Genomic DNA, 18,808 nt, shown 5'->3' with positions numbered 1-18,808 from the left:
GTCTCACAACTCCCCGTTATCTCTAACGCCGATTCCCTCCAACCACACGAGCTCCTCTCCTGCGTACTCCCTCCTTCAAGTCAGGCCACGTGTTCCCTTACTCAACGGTGACGTCATTCTTCCCAGCGGAAAAAACGGCCGGTCCTCTTTTTCCGCTCTAACCAAGATATCATTCTCGAAACACACCCCCAATACAAGCCATATAAAGAGTCTTCGCAAGCTACCAAAAATATATATCTTATCAATATACAAATACAACTACTTCCTCTCTCTCTCTCTCTCCCTCTTAGTCATGGAAAATCAACACCGCCGTGAATTCACATTCCTACGCTCCCGCGACTTTCTCCGCCACAGCAATCCCGGTGGCCCCGATCGCACGAGTGAGAATTCCATGGAGCAAAGCCAGCCGTTGATCAAAGAAATGGATTTCTTTTCGGGTACTAGTAGTAGTACCAACAAAACCAATCACCACCACCCACACGATGATGAGCAGCACCATGACACGAAGATAATTAACGGGTCATCAACTCATCAAGTATCCGATCCGGCTGTCAACGTAAGGTTTTTACTATGTTTTCTAAGCATGAGTTGGCGGCCGTTTCTTTTTTTTGGTATATATATAAAACAAGTTTTTCCAGGCATGGGATTCATATGTAACAGGATTTGTATCGCTATAGGGTCTACGGGAATTAAATTGATTAGTACTGTATGTTTTGCAGACCGGATTGCATCTGAGAACAGTAAATTCTGGGATGTCAAGATCAGGAAATGAAGAAAAACCCTATACGGAGGTAATAAGTGGTTAATTTTTGACCTTTTTTCATGCTATCCATTAGACGATAATTATATTTGACAATATATATGGGCCATCTCTTTTTCTATTTTGGTTTGGTTTTAATTATGAACTTGTGAAAACTGATGGGAACATGGATTTCCAGCTGATTACACTTCGGGAGGAGTTGGACAGACTACACCAAGATAATCGGAAACTAAGAAGCATGTTGGATCAGATCACCAAAAATTACAGCGAACTGCAAGGTCAACTGGTCATGGCAATGCAAAAGCAGGCGCAGCAGAATCGCCAAGAACAGGTGAATATATATGTTTTTTTTTCTTTTCTTTTCTCGATCTTTTTTTCCTCATCAGTCGTAGATCACACAAATTAGAGATTGTTATATATATATATATATATATATATATATATATATATATATATATATATATTCATTGGATCGAGTATGGGACTGAGAGGGGCCTTATCCATTATACCATTATTTTCTTCAACTTTGGAATTAGGTACTTTTTTAATTTTTAATTTTTTTAAACCGCGCGTAGTTAAAGAAAAGTGTAACGTGTTTCCCTTAAATTGGAAAGTGTGCTTCCTTCATCCTTCTAGCTTTAAATTAATAATGTTATTGCCAACTTCATTTTTAGGTTACAACTGTTTAAGCCAAATTTCCCGGAGACGTTCATAAATATATGCATCAGTTCCAATCGATCGACGATGTAAATGTGCATATATATATATATGGTGCTTTAATTTTATAGGTATACTTAACTTAACTATGTTAAAATCTGCGCACGTGCACAACCGACCGACAGGTTTGTCCAAGCTATAAGACCTTGGCCTCGATCGCCAGTCTTCCTCTGACATCGAGCAGATTTTTTCTTTTTTTTTTTAAAAAAAAGAAAAGATGCCCACAATATCATTAATCCCTAGAGAACAGGATACGCCAATGCAGATTTTGCAAATCATTTGAAGCCGCAGTACTAGGAAGTGATCAAGTGTGATATTGCTATATATGATGCAAATAAAATTTCGTACACGAAATTGTGCATCTCTTGTCGGTAGAATTATATAGAATACTACTCATTTTCATCACGAAATTTGTGCTAATTAATTAGCTTGAACAGTGCTTTTATTGAACCAAATCAAGTTAATGATCAAAGACAGTACTGGGTTTTGAACAGAAGGTTGAACCAAATGGAATGACAAGGCACGTAGCGGTAGCGTCGGCCCAACAGTTTATAGACCCACGACCATCAGCTGCATTAGATGTCAATAATCCATCCGTTTCTGATGAAAAGACACAAGAAGTGTCGGTGTCTTTGTCAAATACTATGGAGGTGATGTCCAAGGAACGTAGCGGTCGTGATCATCCAGCTGGGAAGCAGACTTGTACTCATGAAGATGGTGTTGATGATCAGTCGTTTCAGAGCTTGGGGTCGACTAAAAGTCCCACCAAGCTAGATGAAAGCAGCAATGACGAAGAACAGGTTCCTGAGCTGGCACCGTTTAGGAAGGCGAGGGTGTCCGTACGAGCCAGATCAGAAGCTCCTTTGGTGAGAAAACAGTTTAGCTAATTATAATCTATATATACACGTTGTACGTACAAATTACATGTATAGTATCATGAAGGAGTAACAGGGGTTCGATCTGTGTGCTACTTCAGATTGGTGATGGCTGTCAATGGAGGAAATATGGTCAAAAAATGGCCAAGGGTAACCCTTGTCCACGCGCCTACTATCGCTGCACTATGGCTGTCGGATGCCCAGTTCGTAAACAGGTGGGTACTATATATACTACTATATCTTTTTTTTTTTTTTTTTAATTATTATTATATATATGAAGGTGATGTCTGTGATGGTTACAATTCAATATATATATTATTGAATAAGCTAGTTGTGTGATGACTAAGACATCAATAGAATTCTTCAAGTGGATGAGGATCCACCCATCATTTTCATAAATTAAGAAGATAATTAACAAAAATGGTTGCTCAACGTACAGGTGCAAAGATGCGTGGAGGATAAGAGCATTCTGACAACAACTTATGAAGGTAATCACAATCACCCTCTCCCTCCAGCGGCGACAGCAATGGCAAATACAACAGCAGCAGCAGCAGCCATGCTCCTGTCAGGTTCAACCACTAGCAAAGATGCCCTAGCAAATGCAGGCTTCTTCCCATCTATGGCGCCCTATGCGTCCACCATGGCAACCCTATCAGCCTCTGCACCATTTCCCACCATCACCCTCGACTTGACACAGACCCCCAATATGCCGCCCTTCCACCGTATCACACCTTCCTCGGCAACAATATTCCCTCTCCAGCCTCTGCATGGTTTTCAACACCTCCTTGGGCATCCTGTCTACTACCCACCTTCTAAGCCGCCAGCACTTGATCAACTAGCCCAACACCAGACTTCCATGGTCCACACACTTACTGCAGCCATTGCTGCCGACCCAAACTTCACTGCAGCCCTAGCCGCAGCCGTCTCATCAATTTTAGGAACACCCGGCCGGAGCAATGACGCTGCAACTACAAATAATCCCGGATTGCCTGGATCCCCACAGCTTCCTCAATCCTGCACCACATTTTCCACCAACTAATTATAATTAACCATTCATGCATGTTTGTAGGTTAAATTGATATATGGCAACTAGCTAGCTAGCTAGTTTGATCTTGCATGTTGTACAGGAAGATCATGAGATCATTTCAACGTTATTATGATGAGGTTGCATGTTGTACAGGAAGATTATGAGATCATTTCAACGTTATTATGATGAGCCAAGCTTGGATGCGCGTTTCGATTTGTTTTCAGCTTTTAGGCTAGGGTGCATGGCATTCGCGCGCGCGCGCACACATACATATATATATATATATATATATATATATATATATATATATATATAGTAATGTTATAAGTCTTTTTAAGTCATCTCAAATGTGATGTGGGTTTTAAAATTATCGATGAATTTGAGACGTGATTTATTGACTTTTGATCTCAACGAAAATTTTAAAAGCCACATTACATTTGGAATGACTTTAGGAGGATGCTAAGAAAACTTATAACATTATATATATAAATATATACTGCATGCGTACGTCATTGATAAGAAAAGAAAAGAAAAGAAAAGAAGATGCATATATCTAATACTACTTCTATATATCAATGTGGTTAGGTGTGTGAAAGCTTAGAGTGGGGTTTAAGAAGAACTCATGGACAAGATGAATTTGTCATGTGTTGGATAAGGGAATAATTGAAATATATATCGTGTAAATAAATAAAGTTTGACAGAAAAGGAAATAAGAGTATAATGAAGAGAGACGTGTTTGAACTCATCCGCGCTTATTGTTGTCTTTCTTGTCTTGAATTCGATCTACCCTTGATTTGTACTTCTGATCTGCAACTATCTTTGCCTTATCAGTTAATTGCTTCATATTTTCCCAACTTCGTACAGATTTTTAACAAGTCTCTTTTCGGCGAAATTGGCTTGGCCAATAGAGTGCATATATATTCCTGACTTCAGATTCTGATATATATGTTGGATTAATGATGTTTGCTTGGTTTAGAGATAAAGAGAATATATTATAGGGTCAAAACTTTTGTTTTATATTGCTTCTAACAGGATACATAATTATGCTACCTTATTTAAAATCGGAGCCAATAAATAATTCCCTTACTTTCTTTATCATTTTTTTCATTATTTATATCTTTTCTATAACCTACACTCTGGCGGCCTGGCCACCTAGAACAATCATCTGATGAAATATCATATGACAACCACCTTTACACTTATTTACATTGGCTATATATATATATAAACCCAATAAAATAACCAATAGAAGCATAGTGTAAAATGGAAGAAATTTAGTTCTACCTTCTTATCCCTAAGTCGATCCCTGTCTTGATAACATAGAAAAAGTATACCTATAGTGTGTGTACTTGTAGTTAGTCTAGTTTGAGGTTGACCAAATTATACAATGCACCTAAAAGTAAATAGCATGACATTATGTATATATATACATCATGTGGTAACATATATAATATTAAATTATATCACCTAATATAGAGCCTATAAAATAAATGTTCACTATTTCACTTGAAATGGAAAAGATATTGTCAAAAATCGTCATTGTTTTTACTTTTCCATTAAAGATATTGACTGTTTTTTTTAATAAAAAAAAAAAACAAAATTTAGCAAAAAATGAAGTTGTATGTTTATCTGATGATCTAAATCATGGGATAAGTTGCAAATTGGTCAATTACAGCAAAAGTCATATCACTCTCTTACTTTTATATTGTAGGAAACCTTGTGTTTAAGAGTAATGTTATTAGGAAGACTCTAGTGGCCTCTTAAATGTTACATAACTTTTAAAATTACCATTGAATTTAATATCATCATTATCGAATTTAAATATATTATCAGTGATTTTAAAAGCCACGTCCTTTCTTATATGCTTTAAGCGCATATATACATTGGAATCAACCTAGAATTTGACCATTATTTCAAATTCTAGCATTTCTCTTCTTTTAAATATATGTTTTTCCGGACTACATGTTTTCGGGAATTGCATCTTCTTGTAGTCTACACTTCTTGAAATTGCATTCGGGTTGTTGTCTTCTCCACACTTTTTTTCTCTCGTAAAACTGTGGGTGGTTTAAGAAAATCGTACATCTTTTGATCGAATACGCTATACTTTTTATATTAATTTCAGTTCTCATAAAATCTTCTTCTTCATTCATGTTACATTCTATATTATTGAAACCAAATAAGTTGATAAATACAATTGACATACTTAAAAAAAGAGAATATTAATTAAACAACACTTGAGAAGATCAACCGATGGTATACTACAAGACGGACATAAAGTAAGTGAAGTGGAGGTCACTAGTTCGAATCTTCCCTCCTCTTCTCCTCCTCTTGTGTGGACATGCCAAAAAAGAAAAAGGAAAAAGAAAATAGAAGACTCCGGGTGACACTTAATGCCTAGAGTATACCTCCTATAATCCATAGTGGTTGCCTTTTATAAAGGTGAAGATACTCCCTAATTGCCAACTGTTTGGACACGTGGTGTCTCCTAATTAGGGAACATTTTGGTGGTACAAAGTTCCCTTTGAATATGCATGGCACACGCGCACGCGCACACACACAGAGAAAACCTCCTGATAACACTCCTTTTACAACCCCAATCAATAACCGACACATACACATATAGAAAACCTTTTATCAAGACCATCCTGATAACACATTTTTTACAGCTCACAATCAATAACAGACACACACATATAGAAAACCTTTTATTAGGATCATCTTGATAATACCCATTTTACAGCCCTCAATCAATAACCTACACATAATAAAAAACATAAAAAGTGCACAAAAATAAGTTGGACTAAAATATACACTAGATTTTAAGGTGATAAAATCCCTAAAGGGTTAACCTTCTACCTCTAAGTTTTAGTTTTGAATCCAAAAACGAGTTTTGAGGCATTAGAAACGGGTTTTGACATATTAGAAACGGGTTTTAAGGCATTAGAAACGGATTTTGAAGCATTAGAAACAAGTTTTGAGGCTGATAACATCCCTTTTACAGCCCCCAATCAATAACCGACACACACACACACACATATAGAAAACCTTTTATCATGACCATCTTGATAACACACCTTTTACAGCTCCCAACACGCACACACATATAGAAAACCTTTTATCAGGATCATCCTGATAACACACTTTTTACAGCCCCCCCCCCCCCCCCCCCCACATATAGAAAACCTTTCATGAGGACCATCCTAATAACACACATTTTACAACCCCCAACACACACACATAGAAAACCTTTTATCAGGACCATCCTGATAACACACCTTTTACAGCCCCCAACACACACACACACACACACACACACATTACAGCCCCTAATCAATAACCGACACACACACACACATAGAAAACCTTTTATCAGAATCATCCTGATAACACACATTTTACAGCCCCCAACACACACACACACACGTTACAGCCCCTAATCAATAACCAACATGCACACACATATAAAAAACCTTTTATCAGGACCATCCTGATAACATACCTTTTACAGCCCCCAACACACACACACATATAGAAAACCTTTCACAGCCCCCAATCAATAACCGACACACACACATATAGAAAACCTTTTATCAGGAGCATCCTGATAACACACCTTTTACAACCCCCAATACACACACACACACACACAGAGAAAACCTTTTACAACCCCCAATCAATAACCGACATACACGCATATAGAAAATCTTTTATCAGGATCATCCTGATAACATACCTTTTACAACCCCCAACACACACACACACAAAACCTCCTGATAACACCAATTTTACAGCTCATAATCAATAACCGACATACACATATAGAAAACCTTTTATCAAGACCATCTTAATAATAGCCCTTTTACAACCCCCAATCAATAATCGACACATAATCAAAAACATAAAAAGTGCACAAAAATAAGTTGAACCAAAATACACTAGATTTTAGGGTGATAAAATTCCTAAAGGATTAACCTTCCACCTCGAGGTTTTAGTTTTGAATCCAAAAACGAGTTTTGATGTATTAGAAACGGGTTTTAAGGCATTAGAAACGGGTTTTAAGACATTATAACTGGGTATTGAGCCATTAGAAACAGATTTTGAGGCTGATAACACCCTTTTTACAGCCCCCAATCAATAACCGACAAATAATCAAAAACATAAAAAGTGCACAAAAATAAGTTGGACCAAAATACACTAGATTTTAGGGTGATAAAATCCTTAAAGGGTTAACCTTTTACATCTAGGTTTTAGTTTTGAATCCAAAAACGAGTTTTGGGGCATTAAAAATGGGTTTTGATTTGGGTCACGGCCGGCGGGGTTTGAGGTGTTCACCGCTAGCCAAACCCACGCCGTGGGTCTGGCCTAGGTTTTGTCGGCTAAGGTTTTTTTTTTTTTTTTTTTTTTTTTTTTTTTTTCTCTTTGATTTGGTGTGATTGTTCTCACTTTTATTTTTTGCATTTTTCTTAAATTGATGATGTGTCACATACTAATTGAAGGCAGCAAAAGGGGTGTTATCAGGATGGACCTGATAGTAAGGGCTCTCATATATATATATATATATATATATCGGTTAAATACTAAATACCCCTTAGGGTTTCACTTTTTTTATTTTGTCCCCCTATGGTTTATTTTGTATCACAGGAGGTCTTTGTGCTTTTGATAAAAGACCAAATTCGTTCTTTCATCCATTGACCGTTAGTTGACCTAACAAAACTCCACGTGGACCAATTAAAAGCTAACATCTGGCATAAGTTCCACGTCATTGATGACTGTATGGTAATATGCCTCCTAATTAAAAAATTAAAAAAAAATAAACAAATACAAATTTTAAATGCTGGGTTTTATTTATTAAAAGGGTTTAACAAACAATTAGATTGATTAAGGATTTAAGGTATAACATAAAACAACTAAATCAACACGATTGAAAGGAGAGAAATTTCCAAACGAAAAGCAGCAGGTTAGGGAGACTTCATATTGTGCAAATATTTACCTAAATTAATAGGCAAATAATTATACGTTTTACCTACAAGTGTACAAGGTCAATATAGTAATATATGACGCAAGTACGGGATCATTCTCATGAGAATTGCTAAATTTTTCTTAAAATAAATTCCTTAAGTAAAACAAAACAAAGATTGATTTTGATTTGATAATAATAAAAAGTAGGGCTTTGATATCCACCACTAATCATGCTTACATAATATATCAATATGCCAATGCTTTCATCATGTTATGAATAGTTAATGTTTGTCAACTTAAGGGCATGAGTGCATACTCCTTAGGCTATAGATTTTCCTAAGCAACGAGTTAGGCATCAGTGTATACTCTAACTCTTTTCTTTCTTAAAGGATTTAGCATGAGTGTATACTAAGTTGTTATTTAAGAAAGCATTATTTTATGAAAATCAACAAACACATGGAACCTAGGGAATGGATGTATACTCCCGGATTTCTATGTTGATTAACCCAAGAGCCCGGTGTGAATTTCTTTTGTTACTTTTATAAACCCAAGACTCGGTCATCCAAATTGATTTAACTAACTAGTCCATACCACATGAATATATTAATCAGGCAAACACATATAAGGAATTCATGAAAGCAGGAATTAATCAAGTTAAATATCAAAACATGATCATCACAAAGGCGCCAATATTGTATATTAACTAAACATAACTAGGGCTTCAATCTAGCCCTACTAAGTAAATTAATTACACATGAATTTGATGTTAAACATCTTCATAAAATAAAAATAGAAAGAAAAAGAATAAACCCGAAACTTGAACTTGAAGAGCTCCAATTCTTCTCCTTGAAAATTGTGTGTCTATTGTAGAGGTTTAAGTGTCTATTTATAAGCCTTAAGAATACTTTAGAAACCCTAAAAATTGTTGGATTTGAGCCCTAGTTCGCACAAAGTTACAAAACCCTAAAAATCACACTTTCCATATCAAGGCTGGCGGTTGACTTGCTCCTCACTCCTCACGCACAGGTGCGCTCGATCGCAGCCCGTGTGCGATTGATCGCAGGTATGCGATCGATCCTTCGTGCTGGCGCTCAATTGCAGGTATGATTGAGGCTTCCTCTGGTGCGCACGAGCACACGCCTTGCGCTCGTGGTCTTCGCCTGTAGTGTGCTCGATCACAGCTCCCCTGTGATCGATCGCACTACCAGAGCCTCCAATTTTCCCAAAATAGCTCTTTCATGCTCAAAACTTTTGAAATTGCTTCATTTTCTTCCAACAACCTACAAAAACAAAGAAAACACATAAAAGAACTAAAATGACATAAATTAATCAAAACTAAAGGATTAACAAAGGTAAGTTAAGGACTAAAATATGAATATTTTAGCACTTAACACTTCACCCAAACCCGAGCCTCTGCCCAACCCAACACCACCCCGACGTCCTCCCCACTTCCCCAACCCACTACTATTCCACGAACCCCAAATCCCCGACGAACCCCAACTCCACAGTCTGACCAACAAACTCATCTTCCTCGACAGACCCACCATTCTTCCACGGCCAAACCACCGCACCAACCTTCTCCGACGAACCCTACTCTCCGGCGACAGACCCAACGCCCATATCTTCTCTTACAAACCCTAAGCCCCTTCTTCTATAGTCCGAAAAACCCGATCCCGTCAATCTCAGACTTGTACACCATGGCATCAAGTCGAACGTACGCCTCGAAATGAAAAGGAAGTTTCCCACAGCATTGAAAAGGTATGTTCTACAAAAAATCTCCACATTTGTTTTTCTTTACGAATTTTACGAAAAATTTGCACGAATTTTATGAATTGTCATTTTTTTTTTCTCATTGTTTTTTTTTTCCTTGTTTTTTTTAATGTAATTTAAGGTTGCTTTATTTCTAGTATTTTAAGTCAGTTTTATTGCTTGTATTTTAAGTCCGTTCTATTTTTTATATTTGTAGTCAATTTTATTTTGATGTGCAGACGAATTCATCAGATGGATCTTCGTCAGTAGGCTGTAGTGAGATGTCCTTTGTATGTTATTGCAATTTACCTGCACCTTTGAAGACTCCAATGACTGGGGACAACCCTGGCAGACGATTCTGGGGTTGCGCCACCTACGATTCAAGTGTAAGCAATCTTGTTTCCACTGCAAATCCAATATGAATGTTAAATGTTGAATGTTGGCTTTGGATTCCATTTGTTGAGTGGGCACTGATAGGGGCTGTTTAACATTCAAGTTTGCGTGCAATTGGTTTTTTAAAATTTGTGTGAGTTGTTTGATGTTTGATGTTAACATTCAACTTACTTTTGTTTATCATCAGTGTGAGCAAAATTTGGTGCATGTGTTGCTGTAATTTTGATATCATCTATTGTGAAAAAGTTCAGGATGTAACTAGTTCATCCCTATGCTGTCATTGTTTTTGTATCTTTTTGGAGCCCCAAACTTATTAAATTGCATGAATTGCTCTCTTGTGTAGTTGCTGAAATTTTGATGGAATATTGATATCATTTATTGTGAAAAAGTTTAGCCAAGTATACTTGGCATCCAATTTCCAATAAAATTATTAAGAGTATGCTTTGTTCGGCTTTGACATAATTGACTTTTATGCAGAGGAATGTTGCCTGCAGATTTTTCAAATGGCACGACAAACCAACTTGTAAGAAGGGTATGGAGGTTCTACCTGCTTTGTTGGAGAAGCTTTGAGAACTGGAGGATGAAAAAGACAGTTACATGGCAAGGGTTGAAGATCTATTGAATGAAAATGACAACTACCTGACAAGGGTACAGCAAATCCAAAATGAAAGTGTCATACATATGGAAAAAATTCGAGAGCTAGAGAAGGAAAATGCCATATTTAGAGCCAGAGAGAAATTTCTTATGTATGATTTGTTTTTGTCATGGTGTATGATGTTGTTGGTTGTTTGTGTCACACTTATGCAATGAATTTTATGTAATGATGTATCTTTTTAACTAATGTAAACTAATTATGTACCCCTTCTTATGAATTGTAGACTTGGTTTTTCTGTTATTTTGTTGAGAAGTAGTTAGCATCGAGTTTTTTTATCTGAAAGAGAAGGTATGGATTCTCTGAATATGTGATTCTAACTTTTCATTTACAGAAGGTTGAATGGTTGATTACAATTTTCTCAAGATTCAAAATGAAGCAACTACATGCATAGATTCTTTAGATGATATTTGACATCTAAAATACATCCATCCCAAACAACTCCAACATAAACTATCTACTCCATCTAAAATACATACATCCAATGTACATATATCCAAAATACATCCATCCCATATCAAAATATTGGATCCTCCAATTTGAAAGACATGCACATCCATATCAACAAGAGACATTTCAATTTAACTTCCAAAATACATCCATCCCAAACAACTCCAACATAAACTCTCTACTCCATCTAAAATACATACATCCAAAATACGTACATCCAAAATACATCTAAAATATTGGATCCACTATCAAAACATCAAAAAGCATCTGCAAACCCAATAATCTATCGAGTTGCCTTATACTGTCCTAGACATGATCGTGCTTCGAACTGTCATCCCGCTTGTGATCCTCCAATCTGAAAGACATGAACATCCATATCAACAATAGACATTTAAAACTAAAGACATACTGAATTCAATACTCATCCCTACTGGTTGGCTCATTGGGCCTGTGTCGTCGACAGTGGTGGTGGGTTCTCCTGCCGCTTGTGATCCTCCCCGCTACACCATATGAACAAACAATGTCATAAATACACGCTCACTATTTAAATAAAGACAACATTAATACTTTGATAAAATTGTTAAAATAACTAACCTTAGTTTCATTGTTTGGCTTTGCCTTCACAACCTTTTTAGGCCAAATCTTCTTGTTTGGATTGACTGGTTTGCGGCAACTCCTAGCATTATGACCCATTTGACCACAATTTTCACAACGTACACCATACCCCTTACGAGTTACCTTGGTCGTTTCAATAGGCTCATTTTCATCATCTCCTCTTCTTCTCACATTTTTAGGCCTACCTCTTTGTTTTTTTGGTATAGGAGGCAGTATATGTTCCACATCATGATCAATAGGCCACTCTTTGTAAGCTAATGGTATCGGATATATATTGAGGGCATATGACTTCCTAAAAGTATCCATCGAATACCACTCACTAACATACTCCTCAGGGGCTTCCCTATGTATATAAATTACACAAATTGCATGGGGGCATGGAATACCATTGAGTTGCCATCTACCACAACCACATTTTCTTCTCCCTAGATCAACAATCCTGCTAGGCTCATGACTATGGTCGACCTCAAACTGCAATCTATTACTCCAATGTCAAATGTAGTTTCTTGACTCCTATTTGTTTCTCTACAATTTTTTCACAATCTTAGGGCAAATCACATTTTTGAAGTTTCTACTCCAGCCCTTTTTTGATCGAACCTGGCCATTAGTTGCCGCCTTATTAATTCCATGCATCCCAAGATAGGCTTATCTCTTGCCTTTAGGATCCATGCATTGAAACACTCGGCAGTATTGTTCATTAATATATCACTACAACTCTAATCACTAAATGCATGCCTTGACCATGTTCTTGGATCAATCTTGCTAATGTAGTCGAATGCATCTTCACTCATACCTCTAATGACCGACATATAGTGTTTGAATTACAACTCATTAACTGCCCAAGCTACACCATCCAAATCATCTTTGTATGCCTTGCCCTTGAACCCTTGTCTCTTGAAGTTTGCATGCAAGTGCCTGAGACAGAATCGATGCTCCAGACCAGGCATCAAATCCTCCATGGCATTGAGCAGTCCCAGATTACTAATACAAAATAAAACATGTTAATTATTAATCAACAAAATACAAACAATACATAATATTTAACTCATTTATACCTTTTGTTGATCAGACATGAATGACCAAGTGTGTACTTGTGGATTGCCAATATCTTCCAATAAACAACTCAGAAACCATGTCCATGTATCACTACAAGAAATATGGTCTTTAGCGACCAAACAAATATATATTTTTTGGGTCGCCACTAATTGAGGGGTCATTAGCGGCGACTTTTGAGTCGCCGCTAATAGTGGACGCTTAAAACAACAAAATATATATATATATATATATATAATATATATATATATATATATATATATATATATATATATATAGCAGCAACAACAATAGTGGCGACTTTTAGTCGCCGCCATTAACCATCATTAGCGGCGACTCAAATGGGTTGCCGCTATGAAACATCAATAGCAACGACAGGGGTCGCCGCAAATAATACTCCAAATAGTGTGAGTCGCCGCTGATGAGGGTCAAAAGAGGCGACCCTTGAGAATCGCCACTGACATAAGAAATTTTTTTAAAAAAAAAAAAATTAAAAACTCATTAGTGGCGACCATAGAGTTGCTACTTATGAGTGATTATTAGTGGCGACCATAGTGTCGCCGCTAATGAGTGGTCATTAGCGGCGACACTAATGTCGCCACTATTGATACAGGAAAAAGTAATTAAAAATTAATTAGGGATGACTGGTAAATAGTGGCGACTACTATGGGTCGCCACTATTTAGCCCAGAAAAAAAAAATAATAATAAATATTGGGGTGATGCTATTGACCCTACATATATAATAGAAAAAATTATTTACCAAAAATTCATCTCCGATAATATGTCATTATTTCTTTTATATTAATTATTGGTGAATTTTTTTCTATTTTTCTATTCTTATTTTATATAAAAAATCAATATTTATTTTTTTTCTTTTAAAGAAAACAAATTCTCCTATTAATTATTATTGAAGTTTTCTATTTCTTATTCTTATTTAAATGTTTGATCGAACAATCGACTGATCTTGGTGAATGAATTCGATTGATCGTGATAAGATCAAATGATCGATCAAACATTCGATCGATCCAAGTGAATTAGTTCAATCGATCGTGATATGATCAAATGATCGATCAAACATCGATCCTAATGAATTAGTTTGATTGATCATGATAGGATCAAATGTTTGATCGAACATCCAATCGATCCTGGTGAATTAGTTCAATTGATCGTGATAAGAACAAATGATTGATCGAACATTCGATTGATCCTAATGAATTAGTTCGATTGATTGTGACAGGATCAAATGTTCGATCAAACATCCGATCGATTTAAATGAATTAGTTCGATAGATCGTGATAAGAACAAATGATTGATCGAACATCCGATTGATCCTAATAAATTAGTTCGATTGATCGTGATAAGATCAAATATTTAATCAAACATCCGATCGATCTAAATGAATTAGTTCGATAGATCGTGATAAGAACAAATGATTGATCGAACATCCGATTGATCCTAATAAATTAGTTCGATTGATCGTGATAAGATCAAATATTTAATCAAACATCCGATCGATCTAAATGAATTAGTTCAATTGATCGTGATATGTTTAAATGATCGATCAAACATCCGATAGATCCTAATGAATTAGTTCGATTGATCGTGATAGGGTCAAATGTTCAATCAAACATCTAATCGATCCTAATGAATTAGTTCGATTGATCTTAATAGAATCAAATGTTCAATCAATCTTACTGAATTAATTCGATTGATCATGATAGGAACAAATTATCGATCAAACATCCGATTGATCCTACTGAATTAATTCGATTGATAGTGATAGGATCAAATGATTGATCAAACATCCGACCGCTCCTAATGAATTAGTTTGATTGATCGTGATAGGATAAAATGATCGATCAAACATCCGATCTATCCAGGTAAATTAGTTCAATTGATCGTGATAGGATCAAACATCTGATCGATCCAAGTAAATTAGTTCGATTGATCATGATAGGATTAAACATCTGATTGATCCTAAGGAATTAGTTCGATTGATCATGATAGGATCAAATGATCGGTCAAACATCTGATCGATCCTAGTGAATTAATTCGATTGATCATGATATGATCAATTGATAGATCAAACTTGATACAATTGAAGGTTCAATCGAACATTCAATTGAACTGTAAGCTTTTCATAATATCTTAGTGCCTTAGTTATATTGATCTTATATTATCTTTGGATTTTGTATTATTTTATAATTAATTATAAGATAAATATAAACTTAATGATCTTTATCATAAAAATTTATTAAACGAAAATTTTTAGTTAATATTATAATAATAAAAACATTTTACAAGAGAAAAATTAAAAAAACAAACATCTGATCGATTCTAGTGAATTAGTTCGATTGATCGTGATATGATCAATTGATAGATCAAACTGGATACAATTGAAAGTTCGATCAAACATTCAATTGAATTGTAAGCTTTTTATATTATCTTAGTGCCTTAGTGATATTGATCTTATATTATCTTTAGATTTTGTATTATTTTATAATTAATTATAAGATAAATATCAACTTAATGATTTTTATCATAAAAATTTATTAAACGAAAATTTTTAGTTAATATTATAATAATAAAAACATATTACAAGAGAAAAATTAAAAAAACAAAAAACAAAAATAAATAAATAAAAATTAAAAAATTGTAAGTATAATTTTTTTTTTTTTTAAAAAAAAAACAAAATACCCCAAATAGCGGCGACATATTGGGTCGCCGCTATTTGAGATCATTAGCGGCGACTATTGATTGTGCAAAATAAAATTAGCGCCATCTCTGAAATTGGCGCTAATTTTTTGAAATTGTCAGACCATTTTTTTTTTCTAACTCAAAGTCCCAAAATCACTCTGACTCAAAATAAAATCAATCTCTCACTCTCACTCTCTCTCTCGATCTCTCTCTCTCTCACTCACTCACTCTGAGAAACAATGAAATCAAACCCCAAAGAAATAGTGAAATCAACAAGAGAGGAAGAGGAAGAAGAAGAAGGAGAAGGAGAAGATAGACGGACCTAAATCGGATCGAATCGGATTCGACCCACATACGCACATCCTCTTGGTATGTGGGTTTTCTTCATCTTCTTCTTCTCGAATTACGGTTTTGGTCCTTTTACAGATTCACTGATACATCAATTTTTGTTCAATAATTATGTGGCTTCTTTGTTGAATACGCTCTTTTTTTTTTAATATATTGAGACTCAATTTCTCGGTCTTTGATTAATTTTCTCTCGTTAACTGTTTCGCAATCTTAATTTGATTCCCCAAAGATGTACAGACACACTCATACACGTGAAATTCTTGTTCCCGGATTAACCAATGGATCTTTGTGTATTTTCGTGTTTTGGGGCTGTTTATGGATCTGGGTCTTTGTTTTTGTCCCCTATAATTTTGAGTTGAGTTTGCATATGTTGTTTTCTTTTCTGTGATCTCATTGGCTTTGACGGTGAAATGATGTCTTTTTATGTGGGTATTTTATCTTTCGGCTAATTTTGAATTACCTTATATGGGGTTTCCTTGTTTGTTTTTTTCTTAATGATTATTGTTGATCTTCAAGGTGTTTCTATATTTTTGCCTGTTTTCTCAAGTGATTGTTTTGTGCTAATTGTAGTTTCTAATAGTTTGGTTGTATCGAGTTAGTTGCATGCTTTGATGGTGCATACTCTTGGTAGTGTTTATGGACAGGTTATTAGGACTATTGAAAAGAAAATATAAAAATAAATGTGTTATTATGGTGATAATTCATACATGCATGCTTTTAAAGTTTTGCTATTCATGGCAACATGGGTTACTCTACACTTAATACATTTTCAAGGTCCATGATGTATTATAATGAAGAAATATTTGATGGATTACTATTTTATGTACCTATAGGTTGGTTGAGATAAACACCATGAACATGAATGTGTGCTATAAATTTTTCAATACCCTTTGATTTGAAGTAACAACTTATGTGTGATATCTAAATTAAACATCTTTCGTTTTCTTTAGGTACATCATATTTACTCAATTTTATAGTCTTACTTTTCAGAAAAGTTTATGTATACTTGTTCAATAATCTAGACATTAAATCTATTTATAGGATAATATATGTATATTATTAAAATTATAATGGTAACAATTATAGTGATACATAATATAGGGAATGAAGCACGTGCCATCCCAACATATATATATATATATATATATATATATATATATATATATATATATATATGTGTGTGTGTGTGTGTGTGTGTGTGTTTTTATCTTTTTTTCCCAATAGTGAGCCATTTCAATCTACAGCAAACAGTAAGAATCAAAAGAAAAAGGCAGCACCAACCATATATTATGCATCGTAAAGTTTTATCCTAATCTCTTCAATTGGGAGCTTCTATTTATTTGTTTGTGTTGTTTGTTTAGTCAGGCAATATGTTGTGGAAATTTGTGATTTCAGATGGACTATTGCTTTATAAAGTAATTATAAATGTTTTAGAAACTTCACATAAGCACTGGACGGCCCACTTCATAAAGCCATATGTTTAGTGAGAGCAAAATATCTTAATATTTGTTTATATACACTGAAATGTAATAGTTACAAAGTTTATGTTAAAATTCTGCAGTTTATGACATGGGAAGCATTGCAGTTTTCAACTATAATTCCCTATGTTAGGGCGGCTAAATTAGTTATTTAGTTGTAAGGTTTTGTTTCTGACACTATTGCACTTCAATGCCACGATAAGGATTGCCTATCTTCTCATGCAAAGTTATAGTTAAAAAATTTCATATTACAACTGATCCCCTATCTTATGCAATTCTAATTGAAATTGGCTATAAGTTGGTAACAATCTTTTCATCTGATCACTATTTGTAGTAACACTACAAAAAAACCTGCCCTTTATTGACGTGGCAAACAGTAATTGATGTTTACCACGTCAATAAATTTTGATGTGTCTAATTAGACACGTCAAAAAAAGTATTTTTGACGTGTTACACTTTAACACGTCAAAATTTTTTGACGTGTCATATTGGCACGTCAAAAATTTTTGACGTGTTAATGTAACACGTCAAAACTTTTTGACGTGCCATTTTAACACGTCAAAAGTTTTTGACGTATTAGTATAACACGTCAAAAATTTTTGACGTGTTCTTTTGATACGTCAAAAATTACAATTAATTATAATTATAATTATGTATTAATTGGTATAAAAAATATGTATTAAAAAAAATAATGTAGTGAATTAATTTTAATTGGCATGAAAAATTAATTTTAATTGGATAAAAAAATTAATTTTATCATATTAGTATAAATTAATTGGTATATACGTATATATCACATGCATGCCAATTAGCTAGTATCATAATCATACTATTGTACAATTAATATTATCACATGAATATGAATCAAACATTTCATTAATATGATATGATATTATCATGCATAAATCATTATAGTAATATTAATGTGATAGCCATATTAATTTTTAGAAAATATATAGGACATATATAATACATTTATTTTATAAGACCCGCAAACCCCACATGAACTCGGCCAACACAAAATACAATATTCG

The 18,808-nt window shown here is 34.7% G+C and overlaps 1 protein-coding gene across 2 annotated transcripts; it reads left to right on the top strand.

Moving 5' to 3' along the window:
• The first annotated feature begins 241 nt into the window (after positions 1 to 241).
• WRKY47 (WRKY family transcription factor) lies at positions 242 to 3,559 on the top strand. Of its 2 annotated transcripts, none has more exons than XM_059582308.2 (6): positions 242 to 556; positions 720 to 791; positions 939 to 1,091; positions 1,972 to 2,343; positions 2,454 to 2,567; positions 2,792 to 3,559. In XM_059582308.2, exons 1-6 carry the CDS (start codon positions 293 to 295, stop codon positions 3,389 to 3,391), a joined length of 1,575 nt encoding a protein of 524 aa, XP_059438291.2. In that variant the 5' UTR covers positions 242 to 292; the 3' UTR covers positions 3,392 to 3,559. The 2 variants fall into 2 exon arrangements, with proteins under 2 accessions (XP_059438291.2, XP_059438292.2); XM_059582309.2 differs by having other exon boundaries at positions 261 to 556; positions 1,975 to 2,343.
• The last annotated feature ends 15,249 nt before the right edge of the window (positions 3,560 to 18,808 follow it).

Source organism: Corylus avellana, chromosome 1 (genome assembly GCF_965113065.1).
Source record: "Corylus avellana chromosome 1, dhCorAvel1.hap1.2, whole genome shotgun sequence".
Classification (NCBI taxonomy): Eukaryota; Viridiplantae; Streptophyta; class Magnoliopsida; order Fagales; family Betulaceae; genus Corylus; species Corylus avellana.
This window is presented reverse-complemented; position numbering and strand designations above follow the sequence as displayed.